General features: G+C 39.8%; 1 protein-coding gene across 3 annotated transcripts; it reads left to right on the top strand.

The window, feature by feature from the left end:
• Positions 1–11263: 11263 nt before the first annotated feature.
• On the top strand, positions 11264–22933 carry hao2 (hydroxyacid oxidase 2 (long chain)). Of its 3 annotated transcripts, XM_030758629.1 has the most exons (9): positions 11264–11340; positions 12969–13027; positions 17209–17361; positions 18286–18437; positions 20620–20903; positions 21323–21541; positions 22044–22202; positions 22272–22341; positions 22493–22933. In XM_030758629.1, exons 2-9 carry the CDS (start codon positions 13011–13013, stop codon positions 22546–22548), a joined length of 1110 nt encoding a protein of 369 aa, XP_030614489.1. In that variant the 5' UTR covers positions 11264–11340; positions 12969–13010; the 3' UTR covers positions 22549–22933. The 3 variants fall into 3 exon arrangements, with proteins under 3 accessions (XP_030614489.1, XP_030614491.1, XP_030614490.1); XM_030758631.1 differs by lacking the exons at positions 11264–11340; positions 12969–13027 and adding an exon at positions 14828–14866; XM_030758630.1 differs by lacking the exons at positions 11264–11340; positions 12969–13027 and adding an exon at positions 16839–16922.
• The last annotated feature ends 265 nt before the right edge of the window (positions 22934–23198 follow it).

The following is a 23198-nucleotide window of genomic DNA, read 5'->3' as shown; positions in this document are numbered from 1 at the left end:
GAAGTTTCCCTTGCTGTCTGATAAGAATTAAAGAGAGATGAAAAGGGGAAGAGGCAAGAGGTTGAGGACATGAGTACATCTCTTCTTGGAGCATGCTCAAGAGACGCTCTATCAAAGCCGCTTTCCTTCCGCCTATAAATACCAGCACAGTGAATAATATCCTTGCTACACTGCAGGAATCAAGTCAGAATCCTAGATCTGCTCAACACATGAGAGGACTCATCATGACTTCAAGGAATACTCAGCAGTTCATGCAATATGCATCACACAACTGATGTTGCAGAGCCTGCTGTGTTTCTACACCGACCTGAAAGTCATACGATACGACACAAAACGTCCTTCATCACGTGTCATAAGTCGGTCTCAATATTTTAACAAAGCTAAATCATACACCGATATTCAAAATTTAAATTTAAACCTGCGTGAAGCAATTTTCTAATTCCAGCAGCAGTAACATTACAAACAAAAATTCACATTCTTTTAAAAAAGTTATTACAAACACGTCAGTTTAATATGATGTAAGAAAGATTCTTACTGGCTCTGTTAGGCAGCGAATCACATGACTGTGATGAATGTGTGCAGGGGAACTCCCAGAGCTGCTGTCTGCAGCACCTGGTGACAATATTGAGATTAAATTAGTTAAAACAGTGTGTGCAGTGTAAATAAAAACCAAATGCAATGATTTGCAAATTAACTTTTTTTTTTTTTTTTTAAATAGTTACTGGCATCAAATTAAAAATGAGCATTAAATTTTGAAAAATTTAGATTTTTTTACATTGTAAACAGCACAATGTTTTTTCAACTAGTGGTGTTATTTTTAAGGTGATTAGTTTATAATATATAATAACAATGATGCATACATATTAATCTCATGTCTTTTCATTAAAAAGACAAACACAAGACATATATTTTATGTATAGCTTATGTTTGTCTTATAACAGGTCATGCTTTACCCACACTATTAAAAATTACACAAAATGTAATTTTACATTTTTCTTAATTATGATTTTTGTATAAATAAACCCAACTTAATGCCATTTCTGAATGCATTCTGCAAAGATACAAACAAACTCACAAGCTTCTGCGTTCTGCTTTAACACCACACTGCTGACACTGCACCTGTTTGCAGAAACACCGCACATCTTACAAATTACGAGTGTCATTAAGTGTCATTTTTAAAATTATGTGTCACACCAATGCTATTTGTCATTCTCAGCTGCCATTCAGTGGCTGTGAATGTGCTGCACAGACAGGTTAGGCACTAAGTGCTGCGCTCAGAAGAACAGTGAAGCCTTATTAGAGCCAGACAGACAGTTTTGACTTCTGTGCTTGTGGTAAAATAAAAGTTTCAGGAAAACTGCAGGTCAATTTGGGATGATTTGTTTGTTGACAAGTGCATTGATTAGAGCTTTTACTGTGGTAAAGTTGTGATGATTTGTGAACTTTTTTTTTAAGGCACTATAAGGGGCTTTTGTGGGTAAGGAGTGCTGAGTGGCCAGTTTCCAGCCAATGGCTGATTTTGAGGAAAGGAAATGTAAGAAATCCTGCTTTTAAAAGATGGTCTGTGCAGCGTAGAAGCAACAACACGAGGCTGCTCGAATGAGCAGGATTATAGCCCCTGATATTAAATGATTTAAGTGTGCATAGATTTATATAATTCAGTTGTAGGTCGTGGCTGTGGGCGAATGATTTCTAGTCATACTTTGGTTTTATCCCTTTTGAAAGCTTTAAAGCTTTATTCAGCTGGAATAAAGCTTTAAATGTAACTCTTGAGAGTTCCTTCTAATAAGTTACAAAAATGTACTGTTTCCTTTCACAACAGCACTTCTTTTACAGTTAATGCCTCACTGAAATACAGTCTTCTCCTAAGCAGTAGAACATCATTAACCTCCTTAGTCTTCAGTATTTGCTAAAAGAGGATGAATGATGACAAATCAAGTGATTTTTTTTTTTCCTAAAGAGGATTTTATCAGGAAGTCACAAGTCTTAAAGCCTGTTGTATGCAGGATCTCCTCAGAGCCAGGTTGTCAAAGAAATATGGCTTCCAACACACCCATTGCCTCTTTTATCAGCCATGCTAAGTAAAGCAGGCATTTTTCTTTCATGCTCTCTCCTTTTTTTTTCTTTTTTTTTGGAAGAGGAGAAAGGAGGCGAGGAGAGGCACAGGGCAGCGTTTCGTACTCCCGTCTATCAGAGATGCGGAGCGGAGGACTTCTGCCAGCAAGCAGAGCTTTGAAAGTGAAACGTAAGAATGGCAGATCACAGAGGCCAAAGAAAAATGATATTCTCCTCGTTACGATTCCCCCAGCCAGGGCCTTTGTTGTGGGGGCTTCTGCTTTTAACTAGAAACAGGTTCACTGTTTCTGCGGTGTCCCACACACACACACATACATATGCACACACGTGTACATGTGCTTGGGCGTACAGTACATTCAAGTACACTCACACACGTGCATGCACATTCAAACTCTCCATCAATTCTCCGTTCCCTAAAGCCTGGTGACAGCTAGTTAAACCTGATGCCATGTGCAAAGCCTTGCACTCTGCAGGATCTTTGTCCTCACCTGTCAGTGAAGACTCCCGCTAGCCAGGTGGGGGCGTCCTACTGTAGATGGCAGGTGGAAACGAAGGACTATGTTGCATTTACAGAATGTAGAGGAGCCTACAACATCCTTTCTAAGCACATAAATCTGTCAGCACCAACCTGTTCTCACTATCATTCTCCTCCTGCAAAAGCATTTCACAACCTGAGATCTAAGTGCATCTGCGAAGGTCACTCTGGTTGCCCCGGTTTTTGTCTGTTGTTATCATATATGCTGTTTATTTTGAAGAGAAGTGTGGCAGAAATGCAAACGAGAAAGAGCAAAACCTCTAAGCACAATGCATTCAGACTGTAAATATGCCATTATGCAGATATATAGCTAGATGTAAAATCATACTTATAAGAGATTGGGTCGCATACTCTAAATTTTATTTGATCTCATTATGATTCTGATGTAAGGCAGTTCCACTTTACTTCAGGACAGTTTTACCTGTTTTAGGAATTTTAGGAAAACCAAGAAGAGGATTTCAATACCATCCTAGCAAAGCAATAGTTGTATTGCATTATTCCTAATTGTGCTATATTCTATAGTCAGATTGCGGCTCTCTGTTTTGGATTACACTTCTTCTTCTTTATAGCTGTATATTTTTTAACCTGTATAGACAGTGCTTTAATGAAACACCCCTTAGCTAAGACAAGTACAGCACATCTCACTTCATCCTTCCAGGGACACCAACACACACACACACACACACACACACACACAAACTCAAAATACACAAACACTGGTGCTTTCCATTTGTTATCCGATACAGCTTATTTTTGTGGATCTAATGCTTTGTTGAATCAAACAGAAAATGTGTAATGTTAATGTGGCGCCACCACTCATTTGATAAATATGTCTTCTGTGCCCGTCATCCTGGAACCATATTTTGGGTTAAGAGCAGACCAACAGGCTTCAGAGGCAGTGCCAAAGCCTGTAGCGAAGAGGGTGTAGCGTTAGCATGTGAGCACTCATCTTTTTGGAATTAAAAGAGGAGGTGATTGACAACTTTCAGTGATGGCTACAGGGGAAATTCAGAGACCTTTATTTTGACTGATTCACACACACACACATACGCACGCATAGGCACAGAGGCACATTTATGCACACGCATACCCTGCCAAAGCCAATGGGTCCTGAGAAAAGCCCACAATTTGTCCAGTTTTCATCAGGGTAGAAAATTTAGATTTTAGCATAATGTCTGTAAGGAATAACAAATCCTTAGTTCCCTCGGCCAAACCAAACAATCAAAGGCTCGGATCTGACTAAAACAATTGTAGACTTTTTTGTTGTAAAACCCTGCTATTTGAGGATTAAAGATTCATACATACAAGAGTCCCACTAAGGCATTTTCAGCCTTTAACCTCTATAACACTAACTTGAATGTCTGGTATTGCATCTCAATCATTTCATGTTGCATTGGCACAGTCAGTAAGTGCTTTCCTCAGTAAAGTGTTGCCTCTGCCTCATTCCACATCTGCTGCATATCATTAAATGGAAAAATCCAGTAAAAATATTTACTTCCCACTTCGCTCTTTGAGCTAAATATACTGCTCCAGTTGTTCTCAGACTGATCGGGCTCTTAGAAATAGTGACGGTCTTTCTTTATGTGCAGCTGTCACAAATCAGGTGTCTGATTTTCATCAGCTGAGTCCATCCTGTGACAGACTGTTGCTGCACAGCAGCTTGCCGTAGGCATGGACCAGGATGAAGACTGAAGCCGTCTATCCTGTACCTCTAAAATCTCGAGTATTTCATTTTTAAACTCTTAACTACCAACAGTATTAATTCTACAGTTCTTCGTTCTGCCCGGTGGATTGGTGTGACAAAAGCAGCAGTTCCTTAAAATGACTGGTGTGAATGTTGGACAAGGGGTAAACTGTTACATATTTCACACATTTGTATTACTGCTTGAGGTTTGTATCATTAGCTGTGGCATGGCTGCAAGCCATTGCTACCTCCGCTAATTCAAGTCACAAAACTGGAGCTCTCAACTATCTTTGTGCTGTTGGTGTCTTGCAGAGCAAATTAAATCTGATAATCAAACAAATATCATAGCTTGCTGCTCTGTTACCCACCCCCTCCCTTCCAAATTTGGTCACTTGTGGCTCCAAAATCCAAGATGGTTGTAACAAAAATGCCAAAGCTCCATCTGAGACCCACTCCATCGTGTAAAATGTGCTTTAAAACATTTTCAGATGTTCTTATGAAAGCTCAGACTTGTTCATACATTCAAATATCTACATATCCAAAACCATATAGGTCCATTTTGAAAAATAATTTTATTCTTATTACACCTTACATCATAGCATCATTGATTTACAGCATATAACCAAAGCCAGCAGTGCAACACATGAGACAAACCAGACCCTGAATGATGGACAGTTGCTTATTTTGGTTTTATATTTAGAAAATAAATAAATTAAATGAAGGTTTCAGCAGTTAAAGACCAGATTTGCTGTCTGAGGTAGACAGTAAAAAAAAAAACAAAGGAAAACAAGAACTAAAGGCTTAGCCAGAATGATCCACTTAACCAGCATGTACAAGTGTATAGGTATCATATATGTATGTGTGCTGTCATGTGTGCATTCTACTGCACACCATCCAGATTTCAAGGGAAGAAGTCTACACAAGAACAACCATATTAGGAACATAGCGTCTTGCTACATCCCTCAGTTCTATACAGATGAACCCAACAAGGGCCAAAAACAGCCGCCTGAGGTTGGCTCCACCAGTGAGTCAATCTCCCTCGGATACCATGTTAAAATGCCCACCTAGAGCCACAAAAGTGTTTACAGCCTCTGACAAATAACATAGCTGCTGTGTGGTACAGCCTGTCAGAAGTCTGTGCTCCAGTTTTGGGAAGTGAAATTCTAGATTTCATTAATCTGTTATTTAGCACTAATTAACAGGTGTGTCTATGCTTTGCAAATATGGTCACTTCTTTTCCCAAAGAACCAGAATGGCGGTGGCCAAAATGCTTACATTGAGGCTTCAAAATGCATGATCCAGAAACCAAAGGGTGAAGGCCACTGCGGCTATGTCTGTGTTTTATGTACAGTCTGTGGAACAAATACAGGCTGCGTCCTCCTCCTACTCTCAACAGGCAAACGAAAAACACCAGAAAAGTTTTTGGTTTGAGTCTAATTGGCCAGATTATTTTTGCTGCAATTTGCATAATTTGTAAGAGGGATGGAAAGTCTCGCAGAGAGCTGATTAGAGAAAACGTCACAATAGATTCACATTTCAGCAGCAGCCAATTGGACATGAAGCTTTCCGAATGAGCCTCAAGGGCACATGAGACATCTTCAGATGATGAGCAGGAAGAAAAGAAAAAAGAGGAGGTCAAGCCAGAGAGTGTTTTTATCCTATTCGTATTTCATAGAAGCACTGAAAGCTCATAGCTAGCTGGATTTTCAATGATCAGAAAGCCTTGTTGCTGAGCACTTATTACATATTATGAAACAGAAGGGCTGCGCACCATGAGTTTCATGTGTTCTTTATGTGTCGTTTCATTTTCATAAAGACTTTTTGTTCCCACAGCAAGTATTCACCCCAATAAAAGGGTTCATACAGCTAGGCATTAAGACACAAAGCTTAAAGCGAGTTATTAGACAAGTCCAGCTTTTGCCCCTAAACTTCAAAGACTTTCTTTTTTATTGTGGAACATTGTTTCCTCTTGGAAAGAAATAAGAAAGAGAAACAGAACGACAGCACACGCTAACGATCCCTGAAGCTGACAGACTGTAGCTGCTGACTTTTCTCATCCTGCGCCCACACTGCAGGCACCACAACGCCAACTTATTGTTCACATCACTTTCAAAAGTGGTTTAATGTTTTATCAGGCTCTTCACTACACTGGCAGACAATGCGATTTTTTTTTTTTTTTTGAAATACTGAACAGTGATTGTTGCAATATAATGGTGGTTGAAAAGACCTTTTAACCTTTTTTTTAACTACTTTAAGCATTTATAAAAGAGTGTTGGTTAACAATACTTAGTTTACTTTAAATTCAGCTACACCCTCGTATTCACCCTTTTTAAAACATTTACTTATATTTTTTCCTCTTTCAAAAACTACATAAATATTCAAGAAAGGGAAAGGATCTCTCAGTTTCTGCAAACCATATCTCTTTTGTCCACCTGTGTATTGCCATTATTAGAAAGGCTCCGTCATTAGTGAGGCTAAGCAGACCTCCTTATATTAGGACTTTAAGTACTTTCAATCAAATGTCTAGCAAATAGTTACCACTCTTAAAAAAAATTTATGTTTATGTCCTTTAACTTCCTTTTTAATGACTTTTTTATGTGTTGTGCTGGATCTGTTCCAGTCAATGTGTCAAATTAACTCAACTTGTAATGTGTTGCATTTTAAGCCAAAAAAAAAAAAATGTTCCCATATCAGTGTGAGTCAAGCAAGACACTGAAGATGTGGTGGAGTTGCTCAATACAACCAGCTGTGGCTGTGGTGAACGCACACATTCCCCCTGACCATTTCTGAATGTTTTGATGCAACATCCAGAGCAGCAATAGATGACAAATGTGATATAATCTATTGTTATGAGAGATGACAGTAAACTCCAACAACACGGGGTTGAGCTATAATAACATAAAGAACTGCCAACTGTCATGGCTGCCTCTCGCCAACGATTCCCAACCTCAGCGTCAAGCCTGTCAAAACTCTGCTCTTCTTCAAACCAGCAGTGTAACAATGCACATATTCATCCCAAACTGTTTGGCACAAGAAGCTCAGTTCGGTAACAGAATTCCATGTTACGGTCCATTCTGTGATCCAAACAGTGAGTGCTAAAATAATCCATTTACTCGATGTCTAAGCTACAGATTTTGGCAGCACCCCAGTTGATCTGCTTTTGCATGGTAGTAATTTAGGGCTCTAAAGCTGGGAAGAGACTGCAATTTGTATTCATCTCATACAATGTGTGACCCTAAAATACAGACATTTATTGCCCTTTTTGCATGGCCAGTTCCTGCAACTTCTCTGCTCACACTGTAAAGGTCAACTGACCAGCCCCCACCTGGGAGTCAGTGAGCATAAGCATGAATTTTCTAGTTTTGTCCCCTTAAAACTGCAGGAAAGTGTATTCAAAGAAGATGGCCGTACTGACCAAAAAGCAAAATGTTAGATTACCCGTGTAGCTCTGACACTGGAATTGCGCTGCAGTCTTTAATAGTTCTTTTAAGATGAATTAATATGTTGCATATTTTTGTCATCCCCCCCCCCTCTTCTGCAATATGCCAGAATCAAACAGAAAAAAAAGTGATATTATGCTTTTTTTTTTCCTTTGCTTCACAGAAAGTGCTACAAAGAAACACTGACCTCAAAACAGAAGGTGCATGCGTGCAGACCCCTGAGCATTGTCTGTACCATTACACTCCTGCTATAAATGAAAACAATGTAACTAAACCATGTGATGTAATACAGAACAAAGGGAAGGTCATTTTATGACTTCTTACAAAATAACTGAGACTTGGTATGATACTGCATTTTTTGGATTGATAGTTAAAGTTCCTGATTTATAAATTAGGCCTTTTGGCACATAGAAAAATATACTTCATATATTAAAACATTCATTAGTTACTCGACCCCCCCACCCCCCCCAAATAGGGCCTGTTTAATTTAAGCTACAAGTGTAGCTTCATGAAGCCATGGTAGATCCTGCTACAGTGTCTCCAGGACCACATTTTGCCATAAAGACATGAGCGGAAGACAGTGAGGCCAAAACTGTCACAGATGGTGACAGCTAAAAAGTTAACATTAAATAAAAGATTTATTTTTTTAAGTTAAATATCTCCTGTCACCACATTGTCCTCTACCTTAGCTTTCAAAAAGCCATTTGCCTTCCAGTTTTAATATCACATCAAACTAACCCTCTCCTGGAAACACCAGCTTGGACTCTGACTTGTGCATCAACCGTGCATTTACATCACAAGACATCACGTTCCTTATAAATAATGTCTAACGTTAACATCTGACATTTACCACAAAAAAGTAAAACTTAAATAGACTACAAAAAGAACTAGGTACAAAAAAGGATGTTCATGCGCAGCATGGTAAATCTAAGAGGATGGTAATGTTTTAACTAAACCCACAGTAGAATTCATGGTCATCCCATTTGAGTTTTTTATAACCTAAAGCACGCTTTAGGCAGAAATTAATCCTTTGAACAAATCAAGACATGTGCTTCCCTCCTTCGGGGGAACACTGAGCACAAATAATACTCAACTTTAACACAAAACACCACCGCCCCTTGGTAAATGTGAGTAAATCGCCTGCTGCCAGTGTGTATGGATTAAATCATAAGAGTCTGAAATGGCATGACTGCACACTGTGAGTTATGCTCAGATCTCTCCCAGACATCAAATGCTCTGGACATCCATCACTCAGCCGCTACATGACATTTACAGCCACTGATGTGTTCGCTCTGTTGCCTTTGCTTTGGAACTCGGAACAATACTTTCCACTGAAACACAGAGATACCGCAGTTATCCCAAAAAAATACAAAGATTAGTTTTCTAAGGCAGCTTTTTCATTTACAAAGATATGACAATACAAATTAATCAGTGTCATCATTTCCGTGGATTTATTCTATTTGTGTTGTGACTATCTGGTTTATTTCACACCATCCATAAAAAGCTCCATCATTATGGATCTGTGTGACTACCTCAGGTATAACAAACACAAATGCATCCTCTCTCTGTCTAGCATGTGTGCCAAATCTTAAAACCATGATGCACAGCCTTGCTGGAGAGTCGAGCGAAGCGCTGCATGAATTTGCAGCCCTGTCCGTGGACTCTGTTGTATTTAGTCTGATAATAAACCTGAGAGAGACAGAGGTGGAGGAGCTTGGAGCCTCGCCAGGGCATGATAACACCTTGACAATTCAACACACATGTGCTATGCGGCGTGCTGGGCCGCAGCCTCGGGGCAGAGCCTCAACCAGCATGTGGAAGAGGTTTTCCACTCAGCTGAACGTCCAGTACCTCCAATACGATGGCCCTGGAGCCAGATCTAACTCTGTGGTATTAAGCATCGAAGCCAGCTGTGGATTAACACAATTTGCACCTCCTCTCAGCGCACACCCGCGCCTCCCCATGCAGGTCCGACTCATCAGATTTAGCCCTTGGGTTTACCTTCACGGTCTTTATGCTAAAGCCAAAATGAAATTTTAAAAAGAGAACATTTCAGGAACATATCACACACAGAAAGACAGGCTTCTCTCAGGAAGTCAGGTCTCGTTACCAAAGATATTGTATTTACAAAGAGCAAATTCAATTCAAGCGCCGAAATGTAATCGGGGCGAGAGAATTTAATTTAGCATCGCTGCACCCCACTGCTGTTTTAAAATGCTTCAACAACTTCTTGAGGCATTTTGTTACGTCCTGAATGAGCTGAAACACTGTGGCATTCATACCATTTTCTCTCATATCTTTCCATCAAGCCATCGCTCACTGCTGGGGACCTAAACACAACAAGCTTATGGTATCAAAGGTTGTGGCATCTGTGTTTTATATATAAAAATACTTAAAACACCTGTCAAATTGTCCCCACTCCACTTGACAGTTTGACATTTCCAGGAAGAGCTTACCTTCTCACAAAGCTTTTTTTTTTTTTTTTTCTAATGTTTGTCTCTCAGATTTGATGGGGCTGGAATTAAAAGTATTACTTTCACTCTTGTTAATAATGTGAGCCGGGAGGAACACTTCCACGACTCGATGTCAGGCATTTGCATGAAATGCTCTGAACAGGAAAGAGTTAATGAGTTGTTAAAATGAAAGCTGGCTTTTTATAACTACTCTCCTTTCTTGTGCAATGAAGATTCACTGTTAACAAGGAATTCATTTAACTTTGCTTAAAAGCTTTTCCAGAGGCGCGCACACACACACACACACACACACACACACACACACACACACACACAACTGCTGACTCTCTCAAAATATTGAAAACACAAGGAGAAATTGTCTGCAAGAGGAGAAATAAATAAGAAAGAGGAAACTGGTGGGACAGAAGGACAGAGGAAATGCTCTTTATGCTGAACTCAGAGTTCAGCATAAAGAAAGGAAAAAGAAGAGGAAGGCATATAGAGGGAAGTGGAAGTGTGGTAGAGTATTTCTAAATATACAAGTTTACGTCTATGACTTGCTTATGTGATTTAACTCACTATGTCTGATGTGTAATCATCTGTTTTATGTATGACTGTATTGGTGAGGGTTGTCTGGGGCTAGCGATGCCTTTGCTGAGGAGACAGGGTGGCTAGATGGCCTAGATAGTTAAGGGTATTTCCCCTCAGCAGTGTCTCCTTGTGCAAGCGGTCATATTCTTCTGATGTGCGCACAGCCTCCCCGTGTTTATCTACCAGTCTACCAGGACTTATTTTCCACAGCGCAAAAACAAAAGGAAAACAGGAGGTGCTTGTTGCTCCAAGTGTGGTTCTACATGTAAACAACAGGTGTCCAGTTAATATTGTGAGTTTGATATATTTATGAATGATGGATGAATGGAAGTGACCTGGCCGAGCTTTTATTGGTTTTTGGCACAAAGAAAGACCAGGAACAGGAGTGCTGACGAGAGGCTTAGCTGTTGTTGAGCCACTGTGGGCGGAGCCTCACACTGTGAGAGGGCTTGTGGTGGGGGGGAGGTAGGATTCAGGGGCTGAACTGCCCTTTGACACCACCTTGTCACATGAGAAGGGAACCGACACGTACTGTAGGCCTGCCAAACAGCACAGTTTAAGGTAAGACACTGAATTCATGCGCCTCAGTAACTATTTATTTACACTGTGTTCACGTTATTGGATTCTTCTTTGTAGGCTAGTCATCTAAATACAGACACTCAGTGTTTACCTACTGAGTATGTAAATAAATGAATAATAGTGTGAGGATCTGTTGGTTCTGCTGGTTGGTGAGCAGCACTACTACTAAAGCCAGTGTAGCATAAACCAGCCAGTTTAATGACAGTAGTTCGTTAGACCTGTTTTGTATCTTACATTGAAGGTATTCTAGAAATCTACGTGGACAATGCGCCCTCAGCCGCCATTCACTGGAGCTAAATGACTGACACCTTTCACAGTCTACACCGGACAGAGGCTCACATTCATCACACACATTCATCACACACATTCATCACACGCATTCATCACACGCATTCATCACACGCATTCAGCCACAGTGAAAAAGTAAACATAAAAATAAACATAATACCCCCAAAAGTGTAATAAATGATAGCAGTCCTGCCCAGTTGTAAAATAAGAGAGAGCAGAGAACACAGTGTATTTTGTATTGTATTGTATGTAATGTATTGTATTGTATGTAATGTATTGTATTGTATGTAATGTATTGTATTGTATGTAATGTATTGTATTGTATCGATTTAACTGAACAACTTATTCAATTTGCATTCAAGTATTTAGGTTTATAGAATACTTTAAAACTGGGACATTAATACATACCAGTTTAACAGAGCTCTGAAAGCAGGCTGAACGGGGTTTATACCGTGTTGTGCTGTAGTTGTGGGTGCACAGTTTAAATGACAGACACATTAAATACGAGCTTTGCTTGCCTTTACCTGCTTTACAGATGTTGAATGGAGCTTTAAGTATAGGTTTTCATTCAGTACTACACTGCCCTCAAGTGTTCATAGCTGAATGCTATTGTCAAAGGTTTTGGCGTGAACAGATTTTTCTGGGTTACTATTAAATATTTAACACGACATAAATAGATTAATAAATAAAAACATGCTGCTTCATCTCTGGATATGTTTTAAATATAATTGCTGACTTATATTGAGAGATTTTAACTGTCTTCATTTGTGGTGTAAAAGCTAAATCAATGAATTCTTTAAAACGATTCAAATACTAGCTGTTACATCTAAAACACCAGAAGAAGTAGGTGTAGCAGCATAGTTATCATATAGCACACATATTATACTTTAGTTTTGCTTTCATGGAGTTTACGCTGGTAATGAACGAAAGAAATTAAATTTTTGTGTCAATTATGTAATTGATAATTACAGATCAATAATGATAACTGGCTTAAAAAGAATAAAAATGCCGTATAGCACTACAGATAGTATTCAGTTCAGCAGTGTGGTCATTTTATATGCATGGACTTCATGAGCAGACGCTAGAAGAAGTGCAGTGGTGGTTGTAGCTTTAACAGGCAAAGAAGCAAAAGTAGCATAATATAATATAGTATTAGCAGCACTGGTGTAGCAGTATTGGTAATAAACCCAGTAGCTGTGGCAGTAGCAGCATTAACTATCACATTAGTACCAGTGATGGCAGTAGGAGGAGGAGGAGGAGGAGGAGGATTACTAACAGTAATAACTGCTGTGCTTACACATCTGCTTGTGGACTGTTCACAGGTTATGAATGTGTCAGGAGAGAAGGAGTTCTGCTAAGAGAGAATGAGCAGTTGTAATCGGTGAGTAATCGGTAAACATTTATGAGCCACTGCATGCGTTCTGTGTGCTGATTCACTGTCTGCAATACCAGAAACTTTTTGTGCAGTCTCAGTGGGGCAGAGAATATAAATTAGCAGGGATTGCAAATGCAGATGCACCCTTGCAGTGACCCTAGCGTAACCTTTTTACTTTTCTGTTTCTAACCTCAGCATAAAAACATAAATATTTTTAATTAATGAACGTTAGAAATGTTTTATCACAGATACTTTATAATAATAGGAAAATTCTCCGTGCAGCAAAATCAGGTAACATGGGTGGATAAATTGCTTACAAGATTATTATTATTATTATTATTATTATTATTATTATTATTATTATTATTATTATTATTATTATTATTATTATTATTATTATTATTATTATTATTATTATTAAGACAACAAACTCATATTACTTACATGTGACTTTTTCCTGACTTTACACTGGGAGAATTCACCAGTTGCAGGTACACTCCTGCACGACTTGGACCACCTCCTGTTAAAAACAATATATACACGTTCATGGTTTTTTTTTCTTCCTGTAACGTTCATAACAGAAAGCAGTGTAAATTAGTAGCATATGATATTTGGCCTTTTTATATACACTTTGTGGATGTGGGCAACTGATTGGCTTGAAACAGTATTTGAAAGGTTGCATTTTTCACATACACCCAGTAGCCACACCATTAAAGTCGAATATTGTACATGTCCCCACGGTGCTTCCAAAATAGCTCTTACTGTACCCATTGGTAGGAACTCTGCTGCAGTCCTGTTGTCCGGCACTTGGAAGTTCCCAAACGATTCTTTGGGTTGTGGCTTGTAAGAGAGCCCTCCTTGGATTAGGTTTGTTTGATTGCATCCCACAGATGCTCAGTGTATTTGGGATCAGGAGATCTTGGAGGCCGGGGGGAGACCACTGCCGTCGGGGAGTGTCGTGGTTTCCCAGAATAAATCATTGTAACCTGATGACCAATAATACTCATTTCAGCTGTATGCGGTTTTAATGCTGTTGCTGATCATAACCCTGATATGAGGTCATGAACAAACCCTAAGCAAATAACAATCATGGGATGCTGACCCAGTTAGGTAGCCAAGAAACATGGCAAATTTTTATTTAACAGAAACAAAAAATCGACAATAAGAGTGGATAAAATTGTAAAAACTAACTTTAAAGTATTTACGTGGTTGCAGAGTTTTAACAACTTAAAAGTTCAATGAATATAGGCTTTCCATAGCTAAACCTTCATTTACTGTTCACTATTTCATTTGATAGCAAAGAAGAAAATAAGTTCATTTGTGGTGTTAATATGGGTTAATTACTCATGCTAACGTCACTATAACCAAGGAAATTATTTGCACTGAGAAATTGCTGGCACTGAGACTGCAACTCCTTTTCTTTCTTTTTTATTCTTAATTAATTCATGTACAATTAACAGCCCGCCACACCTGCTGCTGAGCAGCTGTCCCTCCAGCTGGAATGAACCAAAAAACAAACTCTGGAGGGGGTTCAGACTGTACCAGTCAGACTGTGACATAAATGTAAACATACAAAGAAGTGTCTTTGGTTTCCAAATTTTCTTTTTGACAGCAATTACAACAGTTAAACACGCATTAATGATTACAACAAAATTTAAAGTTGCTAAAGCTATCCGTAAACTTAAAGGAGCATTGCGCTATCAATTAGAATGGGCACGAAGATTTGAGATGCGTCACAGATTGGGTCAAAGTTCAGTTTAAGTGTCCAAATTGAACATTAACTCCAAAACAGCAATGTGTCTCACCTGCACGCCGAGAGAGGGAGAAAACAGGCGACAGCACCTGGTAGGCCCACAGACTGTTCGTGTCAATAAATAGCTGCTTCTTGGTCTTTCCATAGGCAACGTTTAAGAGCCAGTTTTCTCTCTTCAAGTAACGCACAAATTAGTAAAATGAACATAATTAAAAATAGCGCCGTGATCCTAATTCCACCAACAGCCTGAAATGTTGGCTGACCTTGATAAATGTGTGTAAAATATGTCTTCATTTGGCTATTTTTAACAGTATAACGATGTAAAATAAATAGGTCCTCTTTAACTAGCTGCATTTATTAAAATATTGCATGCACATTTAAGTGCTTAAACATAAATCTTTGTGTACTGTTCATAGAATTGTGCATATGTGACTATGTTAACTATGTTACATATGTTACTATGTGTAACTATGTTACACATACAACACTATTGTGTTTTAGTTACACCTTGGAAGTACCAGCTTAGACCCTTTTTGCCTTTAGAACTACCTCAGTTCTTGGTAGCACAGATTTAACCAGGTCCTGGAAACATTCCTCAGAGATTTTGGTCCATACTGACATGACAGCATTGCACAGTTACTGCAGATTTGATGGCTGCACATCCATAATGAGAATCTCCCATTCTGACACAAAGGTGCTCTATGAGATTGAGATCTGGTGACTGTGGAGGCCATCTGAGTGCAGTAAACGTATTGCCATGTTCAAGGAACAAGTTAAGATGAACTGAGCTTTGTGACACTGGTTATAAAGGGATGGATGTGGTCAGCAACAATACTGCAGTAGGCTGTGGGGTTTAAACAGTGCTCAGTTGGTACTAAAGGGCCCAAAGTTTGCAAAGAAAATATGCCAGGATGGAGCCATGCTTTCACCATCAGAATGCTGCAGCAGAAATCAAGACTCATTCAGTTCAGTTCAATTCAATTTTATTTGTATAGCACCAAATCACAACAGTCGCCTCAAGGGGCTTTGAATCTGTACAGTAATACAGAGAAAACCCAACAGTAAAAATGACCCCCTATGAGCAAGCACTTGGCGACAGTAGGAAGTAAAAACACCTTTTAAACGGGAAGAAACCTCCAGCAGGACCAGGCTCAGGGAGAGGCAGTCATCTGCTGTGACCGGTTGGGGCTGAGGGGAGAGAAAAAAAAGACATGCTGTGGAAGAGAGACAGAGATTAATAATAAGTAATGATTAAATGCAGAGTTGGGTATAAACAGAGTAAATAAGGTGAATGAAAAAAAACAGTGCATTATGGGAACTGCCCCAGCAGCTTAGACCTATAGCAGCATAACTAAGGGATGGTTCAGGGAACTCATCGGACCAGGAAACATTTTTCCAGTCTTGCACAATAATTTTGGTGAGGCTGTGTGGACTGCAGCCTCGGTTTCCCGTTCTGAGCTGACAGGAGCAGCGTCCCCTGTGTCTTTGAACTTCAGCAGGTCATCTTGACCAGCTCTTCATGTCTAAATGCAGTGAATTGTCGCCATGACCAATTAAAGGCATTTGCATCAACAGTTGAACAGGTGTGCCTAACAGGTGTATCCAGTGTGTGTATATTGAGCATACCCTCACAGTTACTGTTAAGAACATGTAATAAAACAGGAGATTTCACATATGTTAGCATGTAGGATCCTGTGTAAACAGTGTGCAACTATGTATGCCCATATGCTGTATGATCCATCTGGACCACAGGACACTGTCAGATGCCTCTTGTCCTCACTATAGTTGCACTCATCATCAGCACATTTCCAGCTCGTGTAAACACAATGAGGGCAGGGGTCACCCTCTGGTCACATACGCTGTCAGTGGCTCTCATAATAGCGCTATGAAAGTTTGTTTCTGATTGATACAAAAGCAAAGGCAGGAAAACAAGGACTGGGAAACACACCAGAGGGAAAGGGGAAACTACGCCAGCTTATTTTTACTCAGATGTGCAGAACCTTAACCAGGGGGTTATTGATTGCACTACTTTAACATGATAGGAGGGGCGTTTCAGTTTGAGCGGCAATGTCGCAGCAGTTGATGCTTCACAGAGGCTGTGTGATTTGAGAGTCCAGGATTTTGTTTTTGAAATATCAGTAACTTGTGGTAAGTCTTGAAGTCGTGCATTTATTCATGTAGAGTGACTGGGGCTAGTTATTCTGTTTAAAGATGAAACTGGTTGGGTAAAAATATGAGATCTGGCTGTGGGGAAGTTAGCAGTGAGTAACAGTATCTTTTATGTAGTAGATATCTTTATTTTCTGTCACTGGTTATATAGTAATTTTGAAATGCTTTATTTTAAAATGTTTTACGCAGATTACAGAGCGAGCAAGCAAATGTTGTTTTATTGCCAATATTACACTGAAACCTGACAAATTCTGCTCCCATGCAGAGAGGGAGGTTGTGGTGGAGATATGCCTCTGGTATGCCTGACAGACTATGAGGAGTATGCTAAGGAGCATCTCTCAAAGGCCACCTGGGATTATTATGCAGCTGGAGCAGACGAATGCTGCACCAGGGACGACAATCTGCTGGCTTACAAAAGGTACACTGAGCAAAATAATGTTTATCCAGACATTCAAGGTCATCTCACAAGCACAATTCAAGTGTTTCCATTGTGATCTTCTATTTTTTTTTTTTTTTTTTTTTACAATGCATGCCAAATATGACAGCCCATCTTAAAAACATTTATGGCCACAGACGTGCAGGCAGCAGCATAGCAGTGCAGCTCCAACAAACTAAACAAATAATCTCTTCATTCTGAATAGAACCGGAGCGACACAACTGAAAAACATTTTTTAACACTGAGCCGCGGATCATGTAGGGACACGGCCTGTTTCTGTGGACTTTGGGCGGCTGTAACTGATTTCTGCACTACAGTGTGTGTTGCTGTGACACCAAATAATCAGTAACAGGCCGTTTGGTTTTACTCAGTGTTGCTGCTGCACCATTCGTCCAACCTCCTGTGGTGAAGTGTTTGGAAAGTTGCACTACCGCTGGGATGAAGATTTTTATTTTTTGGTCAGGATGTTTTCGCTATTGTCTCTTTCTGCATTCCTCTCAGCTTTCCTAATGCCCCTATAAAGACTGGTGAAATGCCTTTTTTGTAAATTCATGGTATATTCTGTGTGTTTTTGCTACAAGATATATTTTGTTCCTGTTAGAAATTATCACATTGGACTGTTTCCTTAATATTTCAGCAGTAACAGGTTTGGGGAAACAGAATCCCAAAGTGTTCTGCCTCTTTATCAGTAAAGCAGTACACTGTGTTTTTATGTGCACTGTGTTACTGACATGCTGTCATGACAGGGTCATGACCCTGACATACATTGCCTTTAAAGTAAAGCTTCTACTAATCGAATAGTCACAATGCAGTAAAAACTACATTGATGGTCTCACAGCATGCCTTGCTAGCATGTTAGGAGTTCACGCCTTATTATTTACATGTTCGGCTGTGCTTCATGCTCAGGATCCGTCTGAGGCCTCGGATCCTGCGGGACGTGTCAGTGAGCGACACACGGACCACAGTGCAGGGGACAGAAATCAGCTTCCCTGTTGGGATTGCACCTACTGCCTTTCACTGCCTGGCCTGGCATGAAGGAGAGGTGGCCACAGCTCGGGGTAAGGACTTTTGTCTCAAGGGTATGTGGGTCAGCACACCGTTTTCATATCCATATGAATTTGAATGTTTTTTTACTTAGTAGATTATTTTTAAACCACTGATATATCTATTGATATTATATATTGATATATAAGAGGGATGTATCAAATGTGTTTTTATCCACTGGCTTTCTTGACGTTTTGAGTTCTAGATCCAGAAGCGACCGCATTTAGATGAGAGGGTGGATTTCAAACTTTCAGTTACTGCCCAGGGCACGTTCATAAACTCTCTGACTCCGTCGCACAGAGGGAGATCCCTGCTAATTAGTGCTAAGTAGCAGCTAATAAAATCGTAGAATTTAATTGACTAAAGCTGTAGTGCAGATGGTGTGAACCTTAGAACAAGTTGTTATTTGTCAGAGAGTTGCACTGGCAACTCAACTGTCTGTCAAAGAGGCCACGAGCCTAATATTGCCTAACTTTAAGCCTTGAAATGTATCATTGAGATTGTCACACACATTCCAGTTGTTATGAAGGTGGAACAAATAGCTATAGACACCAAAAAAGGCTTTTTGCATGAGGCTGTAAGCATATTTTTGCTGTAAAGTTGGACAGTTAAACGTGGGCGTATATGGGGATTGGACTTTTGAAGGCAACCCCAAGAGGCCATTTGAGGAACTGCAGGTTATGGGAACTGCATGGGTTTTGTTTTTCAGCCCCAGGGGCTTCCATGAGTTAAGAGTCTAATACCTGCTTGTAGAACACTTTCATAAGGTAAAACAAAATTTATCATCATAGGGGTTGGTTTCCAACAAATTTGCATTTTAGAGACGCATAGTTTTAATCCGGTGATGATCTTAATATACATAGATAACAATAGATGGGAGCACATTTAATAATCAGAAGCATACTGTGGTGGTGCTTTTATTTATATCTACAAACCGGACCTTAAAGCTAATTTAATCCTTAACTGGCGTGCTGCTTCTTTTTTCATTTCTAAATTCTTAAATTTGCAGCAACCCAGCAGCTAAATGTTTACAGCACATGCCACATTACTGATCTTTCAGCAGTTTGATGTTGCTTGTGTTGCATGTCATGCTCTCCACCCATACTCAGTGTTTCCTTTCAACATTTTCAGTGCTGACTCTCTTATAAAGGCAAAAATAAAATCCTAAATACTGTTCATTATTAGAAGTATTGTCAGTATAGTTTTATGGAATCATGTGACAGTATACACTTACTATTCTTAGTACTGTAATTCTCAAACTTTCACATGTATAGTGCCATTTAAAAGTATTTATCTCCTTCCTGATTTCTTAGTTTTTTTGCATTTCTCACATTTAAATGTTTCAGATCACCAAGTCGTCCAGACCCTGAAGCAGCAAAGCAGCTCCAGCCCATCTCACAACACCACCGTGTTTGACCGTTAGCTTGACTGTTTATGAAGTGCCGTTAATTTTACATCAGATGTAACAGTCTTGTTCGTTATTGTTGAACTCTGACTTTAACTGTGGTGAATGAGGCCTGCAGTTTTTTTAGATGTTGTTCTGGGTTCTTTTGTGACCTCCTGGAGTCATCTATGAGCTCTTGGAGTAATTTTGGTAGGCCGGCCACTCCCGGGAAGGTTCACCGCTGTTCCAAGTTTTCTCCATTTGTGGATAATGACTCACCGTGATTCACTGGAGTCCCAAAGCCTCAGAAATGACTTTCCAGACTGACAGATGTCAGTGAGTTTGCTTCTCGGCTGTTTAGATTGTGGCATTTGTTGCATTTTACGCTCTTTTAGTCTGCTTCACTTTGTCAGACAGGTTCTATTTAAGAGATTTCTCGATTCAGCAGGTCTGGCAGTAACCAGGTCAGGGTGCAGCTGTGAAATTGAACTTAGCTTTCCAAAATTTTAGTTAATCACAGTTCATGGTTTAACAAGGAGGACATTTCCTTTTTCACATAGGACGAGGTAGGTTTGGATAGCTTTTTTCACTTAATAAATGAGATCATCATTTACTGTAAAAACTGCATTTTGTGTTTACTCGGGGTATCTTTGCCTAATATTAAAATTTGTTTAATGATCTTAAACATTTAAGTGTGAAAAATCTGGAAAAAATTAAGAAATTAGGAAGGGGGCAAATACTTTTCCACAGCAATGTACATGTAAGTTTCACCTTTGTGACATCATAGTAACATCCCAACCTTCATCCCACAGCCACCGAGGCACTGAACACCTGCTACATCACCAGCACATATTCCACGTGCTCGGTGGAGGAGATCGTGGCAGCAGCACCCAACGGTTACCGCTGGTTCCAGCTGTATGTGTACCGAGACAGGAAGCTGTCGGAACAAATGGTGCACCGCGTAGAGGCTCTTGGCTACAAGGCACTGGTCCTCACAGTCGACGTCCCCTACACGGGGAAGCGGCGCAATGACATCCGCAACCAGTTCAAGCTCCCACCGCACCTCAAAGTAAAGAATTTTGATGGAGTGTTTCAGGTAACAGCGAATGTTTTTCCACATATTCAGCAAACTCTTAAAACTCCTTAGTTAAGAACACAGAATGAGTTACGACAAAGAACAAAGACAAATGAGTGATCTCCATAAAAGCCAAGAAACAAGAATTCCTGTATTCATATTAAATTATATTTTTTATGTTTATGCTGTCATAATTGTAATTTAAATGCTAATTTCTTAGAACCTATTCCCTTACGATCTGAGATGGCTTAATTCAGATCATGAAGTTCAGTCTTTGTCCATCAGAGAGGTTTTGTGTGACTTGCAAAACATGACTTCAAGTTACAAGTGCAAAATATCCAAACTCTGATCTACTAGCACTGTCGGAGTTGCCCCATAATTTCATTTTCAGTGAGACTTAAATAGCTGCACATATTTGTACAAACATGCACTGTAAGCAGGAGACTGCAGCCCCAGAGGAGTATGGGATTCCAGCTAACACCTTGGACCCCTCAATCAGCTGGAAGGACATCTACTGGCTGCAGTCCATCACACGCCTCCCTATCATCATCAAGGGCATCCTGACCAAGGAGGACGCTGAGCTGGCCGTGGAGCACGGTGTCCAGGGCATCATTGTGTCAAACCATGGGGGGAGACAGCTAGACGGAGGCCCAGCGTCGGTACTCACTGACCACATTCATCACTGCTTTCTTTTTATTTAAGACCATATTTATTCAATGTATGATAGATAACCAGCGTACTCATAGCTGTGGCAATAATACCATAAAATTTAGCAGTTTTATTCAGTATAGAAGTAAGTGGTCAGAGCAGTAGCATAGTGCCTGCTTCAGGCATTACAAGTAAATAACAATTTGTAACGCATACAACCTAAATCTCAGTCCTTAAACCGCTGGAGAGCTGTATCAGTCTTTTCAAGTAACTCTTCACAAATGAGAACATCTGTTTGTTTCACAGCATTTCTATCACGAATTCAAACTTTGTTACCACTTCACAGCAGCAGTATTTGATCATTATAACCCTGAGCTGTACAAAGCTTGAACGTGCTATTTGGTTTAATGTCGGCGTGTGTTTTTGTTTGTTTTTTCTTGACCTGTAGTAGCTTCCACAGATACTCAGACTATTCATCGGTGCAGTAAGCTTGTCTTGTCTTTGTTATAACAGATTGATGCACTGCCGGAGATCGTGGACACCGTACAAGGCAGAATTGAGGTCTATGTTGATGGTGGAATCAGAACAGGAAGTGATGTACTGAAAGCGCTGGCCTTGGGAGCCAAGTGTGTTTTCATTGGCCGTCCAGCAGTGTGGGGCCTTGCGTACAAGGTACGACAGCAAAATGATTAAAGAATGCAAATTGTTTTTAAATTAATTATGGCCTGTTTGATCTTTTAGGGGGAAGAAGGAGTGAGGGAAGTACTGCAAATCTTAAATGATGAGTTCCGTCTGTCCATGGCTTTATCAGGTGAGTGTGAGTAAGATTCGAAGATCGAGTCACTTAAAGCTTAAAGGGGATCATTGTAATCATGCTGATATATATATATACAGGCTTTAAAGAAAATTCCAGCCTTATTTTTATTTTTGCTTTATATTAATATATATATTTACTGATGCAGGTTGCAGGAATGTAGCTGAAATCAACAGGAACCTCATTCAGTTTTCCAAGCTGTGACCGCCAGCAGAGGGCAGCACTGAGGACAATTATCCACTAAACTCACAACTTAAACAAAGAGCTTGAGATTTCATCATGACAACAAAACTGAAACAAATTTACCTCAGAACTAATGTTTTTTTTTTTTTTTAATCACACCAGCAGATTACAGTACATGCAAGCAGCTATCAAAGGTTAGAAATAAGTCTTCTGATATGTAGTCATGCCAGACTATAAAAGCTGAGGGTCGGTTTAGCAAGTTGATTTTGCTTTTGAAGGGAGGACAGGAAGGGATGGAGGTTTTTTTGGTTCTGTTGTAATGAGTCAGCATGAGTGCACTCTGTACACTGTGGTTTGAAATGCTGCCAGTTCTTATGACTGAATAAACTCCAGCATGTGGCAAAGATCTGTTGCTCTTTTCTGGATTTATTAATGTCATGTGATAACTGAAGTGCCTGTAATACCTGGTGATTTGATGCAAAAAAGATTCACCTGCACTGTCCTTCAGTTATCTGATCAAGACTGTATGAAAATTAATGTTTACATCTCTAATAAGAGAGTTAGCTAATGTGTTTCAGCTACAAGTCAGATCTTCTGATGAATTTGAACAATGCATTCCTCCATTCGCAATATCATGCTTGCACACCAGGTCATTCAAGGCCTTGTATGTG

Source organism: Archocentrus centrarchus, chromosome 21, assembly GCF_007364275.1.
Source record: "Archocentrus centrarchus isolate MPI-CPG fArcCen1 chromosome 21, fArcCen1, whole genome shotgun sequence".
NCBI classification, from domain to species: Eukaryota; Metazoa; Chordata; class Actinopteri; order Cichliformes; family Cichlidae; genus Archocentrus; species Archocentrus centrarchus.
The sequence above is the reverse complement of the archived record's forward strand: the minus strand, read 5'-3'. Positions and strand labels throughout refer to the sequence as shown.

Excerpts from the sequence above, each read along its gene's own strand:
- hao2 (XM_030758629.1), top strand. Across the intron at positions 17,362-18,285 it reads AATCTGCTGGCTTACAAAAG|GATCCGTCTGAGGCCTCGGA; the intron begins GTACACTGAGCA and ends CTTCATGCTCAG. Across the intron at positions 22,342-22,492 it reads TCTGTCCATGGCTTTATCAG|GTTGCAGGAATGTAGCTGAA; the intron begins GTGAGTGTGAGT and ends TTACTGATGCAG.